This window comes from Rhinopithecus bieti, unplaced genomic scaffold, assembly GCF_001698545.2.
Source record: "Rhinopithecus bieti isolate Rb0 unplaced genomic scaffold, ASM169854v2 scaffold_82929, whole genome shotgun sequence".
In the NCBI taxonomy this organism is placed as follows: domain Eukaryota; kingdom Metazoa; phylum Chordata; class Mammalia; order Primates; family Cercopithecidae; genus Rhinopithecus; species Rhinopithecus bieti.
In genome coordinates this window covers 405,368-423,713 of record NW_016830474.1, presented here as the reverse complement: position 1 = coordinate 423,713, position 18,346 = coordinate 405,368, and the positions used below count along the sequence as shown (strand labels likewise).

Sequence of the window (18,346 nt, the reverse complement as noted above, 5' to 3'; positions counted from 1 at the left end):
GGGACGGGAGGGAGGGAGGGAGGAAGGAAGGAAGGAAGGAAGGAAGGAAGGAAGGAAGGAAGGAAGGAAGGAAGGAAGGAAGGAAGGAAACCTCCAACCTAGTTCTAGCGGCTGACAGATGTTCACACTTTAAGGGCCTGTAAAATCAATTACAGAGACACGCGCACATCCACTACTGACTGACTTTCTATTTGAAGAAATGACAGAAAAGCAAAACTTTCGTCTACTAAAGGAGCAACAGTCACGGCGTTCCCACACGGGGACTGTGTGGCCCGCATGGGATACACAGAGTTGAGAAATTTTACCAACAAGTTAGGCTTTTTTGCTTTCATTTCTTCTTCAATAAAAGGGGAGAGAAGAGCTACCTTTTGCAAGGCTGCTGGAGCATAAAGTGAGTTTGCAGGCACATGATGTCTGGCACAGAACAGGGGGCAAAAGGGCCTCTTTTCTCACCCAAATTAAGTGCCATTTGGTCCCAGGACTACGAGACACAATTGTGAGAGTTGGAGGTGGGGAGGAGGGAGGCAGCTCAGCCTTTCCCTCAGCATTGCATAATACAGTTGGCATGCTGGTGCAATTTGGGAGACTGGGACGTGGTTCCAGCACTGGCTTCCTGTGTCATCTGGAATTGAAATGATCATTTTCTGTGCCTGCCTTCCCCAGCCTTGATTCCTCAAGGGCTTCAGCAGCCTGGGTTTGTTCACTCCTGTTTCCGACACTCAGCACCGGTGAGCGCCACCAATTGGATTATCAGCCCACTTGGCTTAGCTATGACACCAAACAGAGCAGCAGGTTTGGGGATGGAGGATACTCAGAAAGCAGAGATTGGCCGGGCGCGGTGGCTCATGCCTGTAATCCCAGCACTTTGGGAGGCCGAGACAGGCAGATCACGAGGTCAGGAGATCGAGACCATCCTGGCTAACACGGTGAAACCCTGTCTCTACTAAAATACGAAAACTAGCCGGGTGAGGTGGCAGGCGCCTGTAGTCCCAGCTACTCGGGAGGCTGAGGCAGGAGAATGGCGTAAACCCAGGAGGTGGAGCTTACAGTGAGCTGAGATCCGGCCACTGCACTCCAGCCTGGGCGACAGAGTGAGACTCCATCTCAAAAAAAAAAAAAAAGAAAGCAGAGATTAAGCAACACAGGGCCACTGGTGAAATCCAAATGAATTAGTAGTATTGTTAGTGGTATTGTACCAAGGCCAATTTCCTAATTTTGCCTATTTGCTATGGTCATGTGAGATACTATCATGTGGGTGAAGCTGGGTGAAGGGTATGGAGAAACTCCCTGGGTTATTTTTGTAACTTCCTTTGAATCTTAAACTATTTCAAAAATGGAAGGAATGAAGGAAGGAGGAAGGAAGGAAGGAAAAAAGGAAGGATAAAAAAGGAAGGAAGGAAGAAAAGAGAAGAGGGAGGAAAGAAGAGAAAAGGAAGAAGGAAAGGAGAAAAGAAAGAGAGAAGGAAGGGGGGGAGGAAGGAAGGAAGGAAGGAAGGAAGGAAGGAAGGAAGGAAGGAAGGAAGGAAGGAAGGAATGAAGGAAGGAAGGAATCTGTTCTTTATGCTGCTAAGGTTGAGGAGCATGCCCACCAGGTGACTCTTGGTGAGAGGTCTGGTACCTTTAGCACTGCCGGATCCATGCCTGGAAACGCAGGCATCCTCTGAGGATGGCTGACGGGGGTCCTCTCAGCTTTGGATGGCTTCTCCTCCTCATCTGACTCTTCCTTCCTGGGTGATTTCTCTTCTGTTGCAAAGAAAAGGGCACTGAAGTCATTGACAGCTGCCTTGTATTGAGGTCCTAAGTGCCAGATAATCTGCACACAGTATCTCATGCAACGCTCACATCAGACCTGCACAGAAGATGCTCTGGCCCATTTTACAGATGAGGACCACCCAGGTGCCTGCTTTCATGCTCTCTTCTCACAACTCTGCTTCTTGCCAGAAGACACTGATAACAGGCAGAGTAGGTTTTCTTTTGCGGGAGGGCACAGGCAAACCCAACTCCTGAGCCCCTGGCTCACTCAAAGTCCAGGAAATAGAAGGAAATCTTTGGCAGAGGCAGGAAAGTAGACAGGAATGCTTTCAGCCAACAATGCACTGAGGCTATGCTCTCAGAGGAGAATGTGGAGAGCTTCATGTGTCTTGTGGAAAGGCGGCCCAAAGGTGGACCAGGAAGCCACTTTCCTCGACCCTGGCTCCCCTTTCCGGGACTTAACCCCAGCCCCGTGCTTGAGGCTGAGCTGATCACTCAAGCTTTTGGGTGATGGGCTGCCTGCACCCTCTTCCAGGAGTGATATGCGAGGAGTTTCTACTTCCCTGAAACCGGGATGTGGCATGGGCACAGTGAGGATTGGAGGAGGGGGCGGGGATGAACGAGGCAAGACCTGGTGCTCTGGAGCCCTTGGGCTATCCAGGGAACTGAGGTACACTAAGGGCCGGGCGCGGTGGCTCAAGCCTGTAATCCCAGCACTTTGGGAGGCCGAGGCGGGCGGATCACAAGGTCAGGAGATCGAGACCATCCTGGCTAACACGGTGAAACCCCGTCTCTACTAAAAAATACAAAACCTAGCCGGGCGAGGTGGCAGGTGCCTGTAGTCCCAGCTAGTCGGGAGGCTGAGGCAGGAGAATGGCGTGAACCCGGGAGGCGGAGCTTGCAGTGAGCTGAGATCTGGCCAGTGCACTCCAGCTTGGGTGACAGAGCGTGACTCCATCTCAAAAAAAAAAAAAAAAAAAAAGAAAGCACAGACCCCGCCTTCCCCATCCAGCCCTTGGCCAGCTCCTCAAGGCTGACGGGAGCCAGAGGTGCTTCTGCCACATTCCAGCTGGCAGTATTTGTGTGTTTTTGTCCTTACTATGGTCTTCATTTGCTCCAGGTGGATTAATAGAGCTTGGCTCAGAAAACCAAGGAAGTGTGTAGAGAGGTCTCACCTGAGGCATTTAAACATTTCCTTTAATAACAGAAATGGGATAGGAACAGGAGAGAGAACTCTCCAAGCATTTCTTCAAAGTATCTGGTCAGAAGCAATGCCCCTCACTTAGCTCAGAGCCTGGTCTGACATCCTTAATGTTTGTCATGGGCAAACCCCAAATGAACAAAGGCACCTGTAAGACGTTTTTGAGGACTAAAGGCTGTGTGTCTGGAGAGAGTGGGCAGGTCAGCTGCTCTAGTTTCCATTGCAAGAAGATATTTTGTTTCTTTCTTTCTTTTCTTTTCTTTTTTTTTTTTTTTTTTTTTTTTTTTTTTTTTGAGATGAAGTCTAGCTTTGTCACCAGGTTGGAGTGCAGTAGTGCGATCTCAGCTCACCGCAACCTCCGCCTCCTGGGTTCAAGGGATTCTCCTGCCTCAGCCTCCCGAGAATAGCTCGGATTACAGGCATGCGCTGCCATGCCCGGCTAATTTTTGTATTTTTAGTAGAGACGGGGTTTCACCATGTTGGCCAGAATGGTCTCAATCTCCTAACCTTGTGATCTGCCCACCCCGGCCTCCCAAAGTGCTGGGATTACAGGCGTGAACCACCGCGCCTGGCCTATTTCTTCTTAAAAGTCTTTCATGGCTCTCCATCTACAGATGAAATCTAACTCCTTAGCAAAGCATCAGGGATCTCCACGATCTGGCCTCTGCCTACCTTTCCAGCATATCCTGCTATTCCCAGCTTGAGCAACATGAAACTGCTTAGAGATGCTCCTGCCACACACACAGAATGTTCTTTCTACATCTCTGTCCCTTTGATCTTGTTGATGCTTCTGCCTGGAATAACTTTCCCTAACTCATTACTACCCATTCTTCAAGATTCAGCTCAGGTTTTGATACGGTAAGCAGCCAAAGCAGTCCTTCGAAGAAAATGTATAGCCTTAAATGATGCGTTAGAAAACAGAAAAAAAGACTGATAATATATGAACAGATCTTTCAACTCAGGAATATACACAAAAGACCAGCGAGCAAACCTAAAGAGAATACAGGGGTGAATTTAATCAAAATAGAAGCAGAAAATAGTAAAACCTTATTAAGCTATGTCTCTGTCTCTTGTAACTCAAAGAGCCTCAATTAATATGCTAACCTTCAAAACACTGTTTTACCTAGTTTCTGATAAGTTCTGCATAACAAGAAATCAGTTTCCTATGTAATTGTGTTCTAATGATCTGCAGCCTTCCAAGTCAGGAATTTTTTCGTAGGGCTTAGTCTAAATCCTTCCTGCTGTTCAATGTGCTGTCTGAGGAGGAGAGAAGGCATGGCATACCCGTTGAGTCTTTGAACATCCACGTGTTGTCAGTCTCATCCTCCAGAGGCGATCTGCTCTCGGACTCACTGAATCGGCTACGCCGGAGGGAGTGGGAGATGGGGGCCCGGCGGCGGCTTCTCTTGCTGAGCTGCACCCGGGTCTTCAGGGCACTTGAGTCGAGGACTGAGGTTTGCTTTGGGAGCAGCAGGGAGGAAGAGGAAAAAAAGCAAGGGAATCATCAATGGAGGGTACCACAACGAAGTCGGTGGTACACAGCTTCGTTGACAGATGAGAGGCTATTTAGGTGGTACCCAGGCCAGCGCTAGGAGATAAACAGTGTCTCCCTCCCACAGTGGCTTCCACATTTAATAGTAACCTAACATCCAAAGCCTAAATTTCCCTATAAAACATACCCCATAGGTTGATGACAAGAGCCAGGTGGAACAATGAACCTTGAGTGCCCTAGTACAGTGCCAGGCTGCCTGGAACCCAGTAGACACATAATACTAATGCCTTTTCTCTCCCAGTGACATCCACCACACAAGTATGTAATCTACAGCAATGATCAGTACACAGCAGGAGCTCAATAAATGTTTGTTTGTTGAATGAATAATGGATTCAACATCTAACTAAATCCTGTCAACCATATTCACACAAGAGTCCCCGGGTTGAGAGGTTCTCTGTGGAATTCCTACTTTACTCACATAATCTAAGGTGCAGGTGGGAAGGGAGGACGCAACATCAGACGTCCATTTTCAGGCATCCCTGAAGACTCACTCTGAGTTGTGACAGGTGGGGAGTCGGTGAGGGCTGCCAAGTCACTACTATCCCCAGTGAAAGGGTGGGGAGCGCAGACCATCTGAGTGGGCCCCGGTAAGGAGATGGGAAGTGCCTGGCTCAGAAGTCTCCCGGGAGGCAGCAGTGAAGTGCTCAGAGCTTGGGTTCAAACGCAGCTGGGTTCGAATCCTGGCTGTGTGACCTTGGGCAATGAGCTTCAATTCTCTGAGCCGGGGTGTCCCTATTTATGAAAAGGAGATAAACAGTGTCTCCTTCCTACAGTGGCTGAGAGAACTCCCTGCTCTCCGGTGTGGAAAGCCCTTGTTTCAGACAGAGCCTAACCAAGGCTCACAGCCAAGAGCTCTTTCCGGCAAGCTCATGTTCTTACATGAAATGTTGATTTCTTCCGCCTAGGTCCACTTTGGAGAAATTCCATCACCCAAGGCCTTCTAAGTCAGTGATGACAGGCTAATTTCAATGAATCATTTCCCAACGATGGTAAGTAACAAACGCCCCACTAGGGGTGGTGGAAGGAGGTGGTATTTGCATAGCTACTTTCCAAATCAGCCACAGTGCTGTCTTGTGAGGAGACTTGCATGGCACCAGTGAGAGGGGGAAAGACAGAAATCAGAGAGTGCCTGCTGCACCTAGAGGCGGGCTCGCTTCTTCGGCCACTTAATAGAGCCAGGTTTTCAGACTCCAAGAGAGCAGGACAGAATCATACTGACAGAGGGGCTGGCTTGCAGGGGAAGATGGTGCCACCTTTGCATCCTCACCCTGATACAGAGACTAGATTCCTTAGTGCCCTGCCTCCGCCTCCCCATTCAGCCTCCAAACCGTCCCTACAGGAGACCTAAATCGTGGTTGGCACCATACATAAACCTCAGTATCCCCACAGGAGACCCAAATCGTGGTGGGCATCACACATAAACCTCAGTATAATTTCAGTAAGCGTTAGACCTATGCTTAGGGACACCTGCATTTAGTCACTCCATGGCCACTTTGATTTGCTAATTTGCAAAATGGGCAGGCAGTTTTGCCTCTGGGGTTATTAACATGTGCCTGGGCCAGTGGTCAACACTCAGTGACTGTTGTTTATCATGGACATCAAGAAGGAACCACTTAGTGTTCTAGCAGAAAAGTTCACGATGCAGTGACATGATGCTGGCATGTAAGGCACATAGCAAGATCTCAGTACACGTCTGTTGAGTGAATAACTGAATATATCACCCAACCAAATCCTGATGAACCCAGGGAGGTGGGAATGGCCATGGCCATGGTTATATAATGGGGTTCCCCAATCAAGACTGAACTTGTGTCTTTCTTTGTCTCTGCCCTGATCTAGAGGTGCCAGTGAGAGACCTTGGCCATACATTGAAGGTGAATCCCCTCTGAAGCCCTAAAGGCAGCCCTTTTTCTAAAGCAGTGGTGTTCCTCCTCTGGGGAACTGTGGGTAGTCATGCCCAAGTGTGTAGGTGGGAGGCTTTACTGCCAGGAGAGAGGGCCCCTTTCAGATTTTGCAGACGTTCCATCCAACAGAGAGTGGGCAGGTAGCCCTATTGTCACGGGAGGAGAATAATGACATCACCCCTGGGTTTCAAGGGTTGAAAAGGATGACCTGCCTGACCCCTGGAGGTGGGGCTCCCAGGGGAAAGGAGGACAAGTTCTGGTCTGGAAGGTGCTAGAGCAGGAGACCGTTTAACCTGCTATGCTGGGGCAGCTGACATCCTGGCTGTGCTTGGGACCTGAAAGAGCTGACTGCTGGGGGCTGTCCCCTGGGACCTCCATGAAAGGTGCCCATGCCTGAGGGGGACTTTCTGTCCTGGAAGAGCCACTACAGAGAGAGCTGGATCCCCTGGTACCAGGGACACTGTTCTACCAGCAAGACCTCAGTGAGAACGTTCAGCAGAATCATTCTGAGCAAACTCCAGGCTCTTCATGCTTGGAACTATAAACCTCAGGGTGACTTCCAGGGTTAAGTGGTCAGACTCCTTGCTTACCTGGCAGGTGAGGGCTTAGATCAGTTTTAATTTGAACACATGCAATTGTATTTGAGGCTGTGGAGCTGATGGTGCTGGTTACAAGTAGATAAGGAAGTTGAGGCTCAGAGAGGTGAAGACATTTGCCCCAAGACACACACCAGGTGTATGGCAGGTCCAAGATACATGCATAAGTGAGTCCCATTTCAAAGACAGTGCCTTCTGTACCCACTCCAAGTGTCCCTGGCACACAGATCCTACACCTGAAGTAGCAATTCACAGAGAGAGGCTGGAATTTCCATTTAAGAAGAAATGCTCCTGGCTACAGACTTACATCGATGAAGGAGAAGTCATCCACTCTCTTTTCAGGGCAGGCATCCGGTGGAGGCGGGCCCTCCATCCCGTCGGTGGATTCCAGGTCAGTGCTGGAGCGGTCCACGCTGGTGCTCCGCTGGTCCCTGGAGCAGTCATACTGGTCCCCAGCCGAGGTGGGCTCCGTTTGAGAGGACAGAGAAGACAAACGGCTACTGGGGGGCTGTTTTCTTGTCGATGTAGCACTGCTGTCTGGGGACTCAGTGGTCAAGCTGCAAAAAACGGGAATGAAGGGAGACAAAGTTATGGAGAACATTTCAGAGAACGGGATTTCAAGTGAAGGATGCTGCAGGCAGCATAGCTTGGGGTATGTTTTATAGGCCAGGTAACCACAGACAGAACATCCCAGCAGAAGACCCTCTTTGGAAACAGCACAAGATGTGCCACAGTGAGGTGCTGTTTAAGGCATTGCCTAGAACACCTGGCAGGTGCAGAATGGGAGGAGTCCGTCCTGTGCCACTCAAGACCCTCTAGCCCTGCACTGTCCTGGATAGAAGCTGCTTACCACAGGTGACTGTTGGATCCTTGCAATGGAGCAAGTGACAGAGCTGAGATATGCCATGAGTATCTTACATACTAAATTTCCTATACCTCACACACTGGATTTCCAATACTTTGAATGGAAAAAAAGAATGTAAACTGCCTCGTTAATAACTTTTCATGTTAACTGCATGTGGAAATGACAATATTTTGGATCCCTTGGTTCCGATAAAAACACATCCTTAAATTTAATTTCACTTGTTTCTTCTTATTCTTTTAGTATAGCTACCAGGACATTTTAAATTACATATATGTCTTGCATTTGCAGCTCACATTGTAATTCTTTTTTATTTATAATTGATACATAGTAATTACACATGTTTCTGGGGTACAGAGGGGTGTTTCAATACATGTATATATTGCATAAGGATCAAATCATCTATTTCTGCTGGGCAGTGCTGATGTAGATCAAATTGTTATCAGCAGTTACCCATGGAAGAGCAGGTGGTGGGATCTGCGTTATTTCATTCACTCATTCATTCAGTCATTTAATAAAAATATACTGAGCATTTACTATGTGCCAGGAATTGTGCTAAAAAATGTGTCATCCAATCCTCTCCAAAAATCCTATGAGGATTATCCTATAACTGCCACAATCCTACAAGAAAGGGTTGGTGACATGGTTTGGATTTGTGTCCCCATATAAATCTCATGTCGAATTGGAGGAGGGGCCTGGTGGGGGGAAGTGATTGGATCATGGGGGCGAATGTCCTCCGTGCTGTTCTCATGGTAGTGAGTGAGCTCTCACAAGATCTAATGGTTTAAAAGTGTGTGACACCTTCCCCTTCTCTCCCTCCTGCTGCCATGTAGGACGTGCCTTGCTTCCCCTTCACCTTCCACCATGATTGTAAGTTTCCTGAGGCTTCCCCAGCCCTGCAGAACTGTGAGTCAATTAAACCTCTTTCCTTTATAAATTACCCAGTCTCAGGTAGTTCTGTATAGCAGTGTGAAAACAGACTCATATAATTGGCCTCGTGAACTTAAATATTCTTATTCACCTTGTTAAAGGTGAGGAAACTAAGAACAGAGATGTAAATTAGCTTGCCCCAAGCAGCAGAACTGGGATGGAGCCCAGGCAATCTGACTCCAGCGTCCATGTCCTTGGCTCTCTCCTACTTCTGAAATCTCTTCCTATGATAATATAGTCAGGTATCGCTTGGGTCATTGGAACCATGTAAGATAGAAAATTTACGGATAATTCAAGTCATTAACAACCTCCTGCCCTGCCTCCACCCACATATTAAAAATGACATCTAAGCCAATAGCCTAGCAAAGCCTCCAGGTCATGGGAAACTCTTGCCTTGAGAAAGGACAGGTGAGCACACCTGACAAGTGGGCCTACTCTCAAGACCACCAGGCTGCTCCCTTGAGCAGAACTTTCCACAGGTGCTGGCATTTCACCGTGCTTTCTGTCAGCTCTGGGATGATTTCATTACTTGTCATATGGAGGATGTTAGGGTTGTAGGGTGGATTGAGGCAAATCCACAAGGGATGAAGGTAATACCATCGAGAGACAGCAGGTGGCACCACTGTCCAAGGCTGGGAGCGCCATGCTCCTGAGGTGGCCAGAGGAGGGGAAGCTGCAGTGTCTCTGCGGGACAGCAGGGAGCGCCCACCCAGGGGTGCACCCAAGTCCACACTGCAGCTCCCACTGGCCCGAGGTCAGAGCTGGGGAATGGAGACCCCGAGAGAGGAAGGGGCTCCTAGGGTCACATAGGGACATGTGCAAAACCAAGACGTGGGTTTCCAGACTCTCAGTCCAGTGCTCTTGCAGTGGTATTCTAGAGAAATTTAAGTTAAGTTCATAACTAAACACATATTTCATGCGTCAGTGGGAAAAACAGCTTTCTCAGGCACTGTAAAAAATCTTTGCTTTCCGGCCGGGCATGGTGGCTCACACCTGTAATCCCAGCACTTTGGGAGGCCGAGATGGGTGGACACAAGGTCAGGAGATGAAGACCATCCTGGCTAACATGGTGAAACTCCGTCTCCACTAAAAATACAAAAAAAATTAGCCGGGCGTGGTGGTGGGTGCCTGTAGTCCCAGCTACTTGTAAGGCTGAGGCAGGAGAATGACGTGAACCCAGGAGGCGGAGCTTACAGTGAGCTGACATTGTGCCACTGCACTCCAGCCTGGGCGACAGAGCGAGACCCCTCTCAAAAAAAAAAAAAAAAAAAAAACCTTTGCTTTCCTTTTACTTTTTCTTACCATTTTCAATTCTATCAACCCCCCTCCCAACTTTAATATCGATGATTTATCATTTTTATCACTGTGGTAAAATACAATTTGCCATTGGTCACATGTGGGACAGTCACAGTGTTGTGCAGCCATCATCACTGGCATCCTAGAAATTTCCATCACCCCAAAAAGAAACCAGGTACCCATGAAGTAGTCAATCCCCAGTCCCTTTCCACCCCTAGAGCCTCATCTGTTTTCTATCTCTATGGGATTTGCCTATCTTGGATATTTCATATATCATTATCTTTTTTTTTAGGCAAGGTGTCTCTCTCTGTCACCCAGGCTGGGGTGAGTGCATTGGCGCGATCTTGGCTCACTGCAGCCTCCACCTCCCAGGTTCAAGTGATTCTCATGCTTCAGCCTCCTGAGCAGCTGGGATCACAGGTGCCCACCACCATACCCAGCTAATTTTTTATTTTTATTTTTAGTAGAGACGGGGTTTCGCCATGTTGGCCAGGCTGGTCTCAAACTCCTGGCCTCAAGTGATCTGCCCACCTGGGCTTCCCAAAGTGCTGAGATTACAGGCGTGAGCCACTGCGGCTGGCCCATAATCTTTTTTTTTTGTTTGTTTGTTTTTTGAGACAGAGTCTTGCTCTGTCCCCCAGGCTGGAGGGCGATGGCACAATCTTGGCTCACTGCAACCTCCGCCTCCCAGGTTCAAGTGATTCTCCTGCCTTAGCCTCCCAAGTAGCTGGGATTACAGGCGTATGCCACCACACCAAGCTCATTTTTTGTATTTTGGTAGAGACGGGGTTTCACCGTGTTCCTCAGTCTGGTCTCAAACTCCTGAGCTCAGGCAATCCACCCGCCTCGGCCTCCCAGAGTGCTGGGATTACAGACGTGAGCCACCACACCTGGCCCATAATCTTTATTATTTTTTTATACTTCCTAATTTCTTTTTTAAAACAAGAATGGGTTCCTCTTATAATTACAGATTGGAGGTTTTAGCAATATAGAAATCAGGAGGTGGGTGGGCTGCAGCAACTCCAGCCCAGATGCCCCCTTGCAGCCAGAATCCTGCCGCATGCATCCTACCTCTCCCCGCTCTGGCGCTGCTCTGTCCATGTCCCATACTGGCTGTCGGCTTCATGCACGAGGGTGTCAGTGTCCTTGGGTTCAATGGGCCGCCGGGAGAAACACTGCTTCAGCTGGTCCTACAAAGACAAGCCAGATGTGAGATTTCTACCGGGAAATGTACTTAGAACCCCCGTCCCGGCCGACACGCAAGTCAGATGGCATGGCCCCCGCTCAAACCCATCCCAACTCCCCACTGCCCTCCTAAGTGGGGCCAGACATCTTAGCTGGGCACTAGGGTGATCAATCGTCCTGGTTTGCCCAATATATCACAGGATACAGGACTTTCAGTGCTAAAACTGGGCAAACTGGGATGAAGTGGTCACCCTACCTGGCATGTGAAGCCCTGCAGGGCATCGCCTGGACCCCACCTCAATGGCCGTCTCTCCTCCTCACGGTACAGCCTGGGCACACTTCTCTCATCTTCAGTGTTACCCAGACTCATGAATCTGGCTAGGGCAACCTCTATGCACCCAGCTGCCCAGGTTCCTACCACCACCACGTTTCCCATCCGCATCACCAGACACAAGATCCGTGGAGCACCGAACTTGGGACAGGCATTGGGCTGAGCTCTTGACATGAGATCACCTGGTTGAACTACAGCCCCTTGACAATCCCATGGGGTGGATCTTATTACAATCCCCATTTTATAGATGATAAAATTGAGACTTAAAAACATGAAATTACATGCCCCAAGTCAAATAGCCAGTAAACAGCCGGCGAAGTGGACTTCAACCCCCAGGTCCAAACCACTGCACATCAGGCAACATCAATCCCTTGGGCTGTTGCAACCTGGTCTGTTGCTGGTCTCGGCCCTCAGCCCGGGCCCTCAGAGGGGGCAGGCAGGAACAAAGGTGCTGATTAGCACAGAACTGACCACAGGGCCAAGCCTGGCACATGGTGGAAACGCCATAAATCCCCATTAAACAACTGAACTTGAACTGTCTTCCCTCATTTGTCTGCTTCGCAAATTAAAAGCCCATTCCCTGTGATGCGGCCATGGAAATGGCTGCCACTTAGGCTTGTGCTTTGTTGAGTGGGGAGATGCTGGTGCACTCAAGACAAAACCAAAAGTAGAATCCTTGGATGGCCCGTTGGCACGCTGATGACTCAGATGGCCTTGGCTGCCTGAGCTTTGAATGACGCTCTCAATCACCATCTTTTTTTTTTTTTTTTTTTTTTTTTTTTTTTTTTTTTTTTTGAGACAGGGTCTTACTCTGTCACCTAGGCTACAGTACAGTGGTACAATCACAGCCCACTCCAGCCTCGGCCTCTGGGGCTCAAGTGATCCTCCTGCTTGAGACTCCCAAGTAGCTGGGAGCACAGGTATACATACACTACCACACCCACCTTTTTTTAAAAAAAATTTTGTAGAGATGGGGTCTTGTCATGTTGCCCAGGCTGGTCTTAATCTCCTGGGCTCAAGAAATCCTCCTGCCTCGGCCTCTGAAACCATTGCAATTACTGGCATGAGCCCCCACGCCCGGCCCCAGTCACGTCTTTTGATGAGGAATTTGGAGATGGGGGTTACGGGCGTAAGACTGGCCCAGAAAGACAAACAGGGCTCATCTTTACTCCTTACGTTCTGTTCCATTTGAGGGCAGGAGGCACATTCTGCTGGAATATGCTTCAGATCATCTCCTGCTCAAACACCTTCCGGGGCTCCCTATTGTCCTCATGCTGAAATCCAAGGCCCCTTGCAAGTGAGCCCCCAAATTTACTGTCTGATCCCATGCCCTACCCTTGCTCCAAACAAACTCTCTATCCCATACTCTTTAGCTTACTATATACTGTCTCCTACACAAGCTCACACACTCCTGGCCTCTGCGCCTTGTTTGTGCCATTCCACTTCCCTATCAATCCTTCTTACCCAAAGCTATTGCAACCCATGGTGATATCTCCTCCTTGAACTTCTTTTTTTTTTTTTGAGATGGAGTCCTGCTCTGTCTCCCAGGCTGGAGTGCAGTGGAACAATCTCAGCTCACTGCAACCTCCGCCTCCCGGGTTCAAGTGATTTTCTTGCCTCAGCCTCCTGAGTAGCTGGGATTACAGTCACACACCACCATGCCTGGCTAATTTGTTTGTATTTTTAGTGGAGACAGGATTTCACCACATTGGCCAGGCTGGTCACGAACTCCTGACCTCAGGTGATCCGCCCTCCTCGGCCTCCCAAAGTGCTGGGATTCCAGGCGTGAGCCACCACTGTATACCCCGGATGACTTATCAATTCTACCAGACAGAATGTGACACATAAGTTATTTACGTGACAGATATTTACTGAGCACCGGGGAACTGGGCGTGGGAGGTCACAGCACAGTTGCAGACTCCGGGATCCTGCAACTCATCAGATGTGCCCTTTAAGCCTGGGATGCTCCAATGTTTCTATTCCCCTCTTGGAGCCTGCCTGGCATGCAGGCAGGCTTAATTAATGGAGGTGGGCTGATTGTTCCTCAGCAGCTTATCTTCCTCCCAGGCAGGGGAGCCAGCCTCTTCTCAGGTTATCTGGAACCACACTGAACTGAGAAAGCATGTGTGTGTGGTCCGTGTGGTCCTGCAGAATGAGTGGGCGCCTGGGGAAAAGCCTGCTGTGTGGCCTCAGGGCTCTGGCTTCCCTCTCTGAGTTGCAGAGAAGTTACAAGAATTCAGTGAGAAAGTAATGGTCACCCCCAGGGCACAGACACAAATGTGACAGCTCCCAGAACAGGGCGCAGCACTCAGGAAACATCCCATAAATGGTCACCTCCTTCCCATTCTCTTTCTCTTGCCTTTTGGAGATACTCATGTACCCCATGATGTTCGTGGGAATACTGAGAATGAGGGGTATACAAGGACGGGAATTCAGAATAAATCCCTCAGTCACCCCTGCTAAATGGCTACACTCATAGACCCGAATCACAGCTGCTGTCCACTCTTAATTCTACTGTCTGTAGAAGCTTTTCTGTCTCTAGTTACAACATAATACCTTACTAATTGTAAAACATTTAGGAGTAACGGAAAATCACAAAGAATACATTTTAAAAGAACTCATCACCCAAAGACAGTATCCTGTCATAGTCCTGCCCAGAATTCTCTCAGGATCCATTCACCTACATCACCATTTTACTGGCTGAAGAATATTTCACTTTTCAGATGCAGCATCTTCCAATTAACCAGTCCCCAAGTGCTGGGATTTTTGCTTGCTAAGGATTTTCTTCGCCACTACAATCAATAATATGACGAACATCCCTGAGGCTAAATCAACACATCTCTGAGATTATTCCCGTAAGAGAAATTCCTAGGTCTAGTGTCACCAGGTCAAAGGGCTTTGGGATCTGGATGAGCAAGCCAGCTTTGGAAGAGGCTGCCTGACCTCCAAGCCCACGGGCAGCACATGGGGATAGCTGTTAGCGTGCTGTAAGGAGGCAGTCAGGCCCTGCTGGGGAGTGTTATGTTTTTGCTTTGCAAGGTGACCTGATATACTCAGAGTCACAGCACCGTCAACAGAGTATCTCCCTGGGATGCGGGGCTGGGAGCAGTCATCTGAGCCCGCTCCCAGCTCCTTACTGTTTTCGAAGATGTGATGGAACTGGCCTTTCTTTAACTTAATGCCCTTCGGAGGTCAGATTCAGAGGCCAGATGCTGGGGAATTAGGGGTTGTTTCTGGTGGAAGACAAGACATCGTTGTCCCAAGCAGCTTGTTGTCCTGAGGCTACAAAGTGGATGCTGGGCTTGTGCCTGGGTGTGCAGGTGTACTAAGCTCAATGGGGGGCAAAGGAGTGACAGCTTGGGGACAGCTTATAGCTAGGGTGGGGATACAGGGCAGGGCTTGCTGTCTCTGCTCTGCCCAGCTGTGTAGCCTGGCAAGTGACTCCACCCATCCAAGCCTCAGTTTTCACACTGGAAAAACAAGGACTGTTTTGAGGTATCAAGAGATAATCTCTGGAAAGTGTTAAGCTCACTGCCTGGCACAAATGGGTGCCCAGGAGATGGGAACCGTCATGATTGGAGCAATTTTCAGACCCTCTTTGGAGTCAGAGAGGGTAATGGAGCCTTGGCAAAGGATTCTTAAAATCCCTGAGAGAGGGGGATCCCCTTCAGTGCTGAGTGATGGAAGAAGGAGTCTGCAGGCGCCCCCCAGAAACCAAAAGGTCAAGTCCATTGCTGAGGATGAAATCAGGGCAGGCGGCAGGGGGGCAGTTTCCAGACCTCTTGTGGATGGCCCTGGGGATAAATGGTGTCCAATCAAAACATGGTGGCTTCCCTTTATACAACCATCCGCATGCCCTCTCCACAGAGGTTTCGGATTTAGACTCAGGGATCTGAACTCTCCAAGAGTCAGGGATGGATGGGTTTCCTCCCTCCACCGCCTAAGGCCAGACTGAGGGTCCTGAGGCCAGCGCCCCTGCCTCCTCTCTCGCCTTCACTGCCACACTGCATCGATCCTCAGTCCTTCGAAGTCTCTTTCTGGAACACTCCTTCCAGCTATGACCAGTTATCTGTTCACCCACTGCGGCAGCTTCCGAGGGGGCTCCCCTGGCATCCTTCGCCCCGTATGTTCTTCTCATTCTACTTTCCAAAACTGCATAGGTCCCTGCTCAAAGCCCTTCCACAGCCCCCCACATCCCTCCGGGTAAAGGTTGGGGTTAGGGTTAGGGTCACGGCCTGCGGGGCCTGCATGGGTGCGGGGCCTGGTGGGCTCGAAACTCCTTCAGTGTTGCTTCCCTCCTCCCGTACCCTTCTTCTCACTCCCCAGTCCCTCCCACTGGATCCTCCAGCCCCATTTCCCTCCCCTCACATTCCTCCCTCTCACCTCCAAACCTGGCAGAGCAGCCACCACCTCCAAGCTATCATTCAGATTTCAACTTTGATGGCTCTTCTTCCAGGAAGCCTTCCCTGAACTTTCCCACCATCCTACCCTGAGGGCTGGCTCAGGAGGCCCCAGGCTCCCATCATCCCCTAGACCTCAGTCTCGACATCTGTGCCATCTGATACAGTAGCCACCAGCAACTTATGACTATTTACATTTAATTTACATTAATTGACATTAAATAATACTAAGAATTCAGTTCCCCTATCGCATTAGCCATACTTCAAGGGCCCCACAGCCACCCACCATACTGAATAGCGTGGAGAATACTTTTCTATCTCTGTAGAAATCTCTAGTGTACAGCACTGCTGTAGAATTTTCCACAATATAATAATTATCATTTACCACTTTCTCTGCAGTCTTCCCTGAACAAGCACTGTTTGCAGAACCAGAACATCTGGACTTGAATCCAGAGACCACCACATGGTAGCTATATGACCTTGGGCGAGCTACTTCTCTGTGTCTCAATATTCAGTCAAAGCAGTTACAGTGAATATAACTGCGTTCTCTGCTCTTTAACAGACCCTCAAATTTGGAGTCATGCAGGGGCTAGGGTTACCTAAGGGAATTCATCTTGTAAATGCAGTTTAAGAAAGCAAGCTGTTAATCAGCACTTTCTCTAGTTAGTATCCTGGTAACCCTGTGTGCATTACAAGTTATTCATGCCTCATCATTCTACCAGAACTTGGCGGAATTTCAAATCACAACACTTGAGCTTAGCCCCAGAGCTACGAGGCCTCAAAATCAACCACATACACACACAGGCCTGCAACTCTTTTTTTTTTCTTGAGACGGAGTCTCGCTCTGTTGCCCAGGCTGGAGTGCAATAACAGTCTCGGCTCACTGCAACCTCCACCTCCTGGGTTCAAGCAATTCTCTTGCCTCAGCCTCCCGAGTAGCTGGGACTACAGGTAGTGTGCCACCAGGCCCAGCTGATTCTTGTATTTTTAGTAGAGACGGGGTTTCACCATGTTGCCCAGGCTGGTCTCGAACTCCCGACCTCGTGATCCGCCCGCCTTGGCCTCCCAAAGTGCCGGGATTACAGGCGTGCGCCGCCGCGCCTGGCCCCTGCAACTCACTTGCTAAAAGTCAGGTTGTTTTATTAGCTTTAAGGCAGGATGTTCTTCCAACTCCGTTTTGCTTCACAGGCTGCTGTGAAAACACCCTTAGTGACTGCAGGCAGGTGGATAATCTACAAGATACTCTGAAAATACACATGATGAATTAAAAGGCAGGCAGAGAGCTCTGCCTGAATTGGTCTCCATCTAGCCAAGTCTCCAATCCCTACCCTCGGTTTGGTCATATGTCAAATGAGGTTGACTGAATCCTATAATGTAGACCTGGACAGACCCTCTGAGTCCATTCAGTCGGCCCTTCCTTTTCAGATAAGAAAACGGAGGCCCAGAAACAGGAACAGCTATGGGGCTCTTAGTTCTCCTGGTGAGTGGGAAGCGGAGCTGGGGAGACTGGAACCCAGGCTCTGGGCTCCTTGCCCAGTGCTCCTTCCTGCCACCAACATTCTACCTGCCCCACCTTTCCTGTGATGTGTCAGGAGGCTCTTAGAAGGAGATGTAGGTTACAATGCTCTGAAAACCTCAAGACTTGGCAGGTTTAAAACCACTTGCCTGGACTGGCTTGCCAAGCCCCAAAGCCACTGGAAGGTGAGAACTCTGGGCCCTTTTCTTGCAGGCAAAGATAAGTGCCTCAGTGGACACCTTTGGGGAGACAGGCTAACACGTACCCCTTAAAGGCTATATTAAAACAAACCCTAACATATGTCCCCAAATTTAAAATCTGCATACTCTTAACTCAGCAATTTTCGCTCCAGAAATTTATCTCAAGGAAACCATCAAAGACACCTGCCAAGATCTATGAACATGGACGCCGCCCTGCAGGATTAGTTATCACTGCAGAATACCAGAGACACCCTGAATGTCCAATAAGGCAGGGAATGGTGAAATACACTATCCATGCAATGGATAAATACAGCCAAGGAATGGCCGGGCGCGGCGGCGCACGCCTGTAATCCCAGCACTGCGGGAGGCCGGGGCGGGCGGATCATGAGGTCAAGAGATCGAGACCATCCTGGCCAACATAGTGAAACCCCATCTCTACTAAAAATATAAAAATTAGCTGGGCATGGTGGTGGGTGCCTGCAGTCCCAGCTACTCGAGAGGCTGAGGGAGGAGAATCACTTGAACCCGGGAGGCAGAGGTTGCAATGAGCCGAGATCACGCCACTGCACTCCAGCCTAGGTGACAGTGTGAGACTCCATCTCAAAAAAGTAAATAAAAATAAAA

General features: G+C 49.3%; 1 protein-coding gene across 2 annotated transcripts in view; it reads right to left on the bottom strand.

The window, feature by feature from the left end:
• KIAA1671 (KIAA1671 ortholog) overlaps nt 1-18,346 on the bottom strand; it is a 272,215-nt gene that overhangs the window by 15,638 nt on the left and 238,231 nt on the right. For both annotated transcript variants that reach the window (XM_017865552.1, XM_017865553.1), the window contains exons 7-10: nt 11,162-11,280; nt 7,310-7,559; nt 4,238-4,412; nt 1,619-1,743 (exon numbers count right to left, since the gene is read on the bottom strand). In XM_017865552.1, coding sequence (XP_017721041.1) covers nt 1,619-1,743; nt 4,238-4,412; nt 7,310-7,559; nt 11,162-11,280 — 669 coding nt within the window. The remainder of the gene's footprint in view (nt 1-1,618; nt 1,744-4,237; nt 4,413-7,309; nt 7,560-11,161; nt 11,281-18,346) is intronic.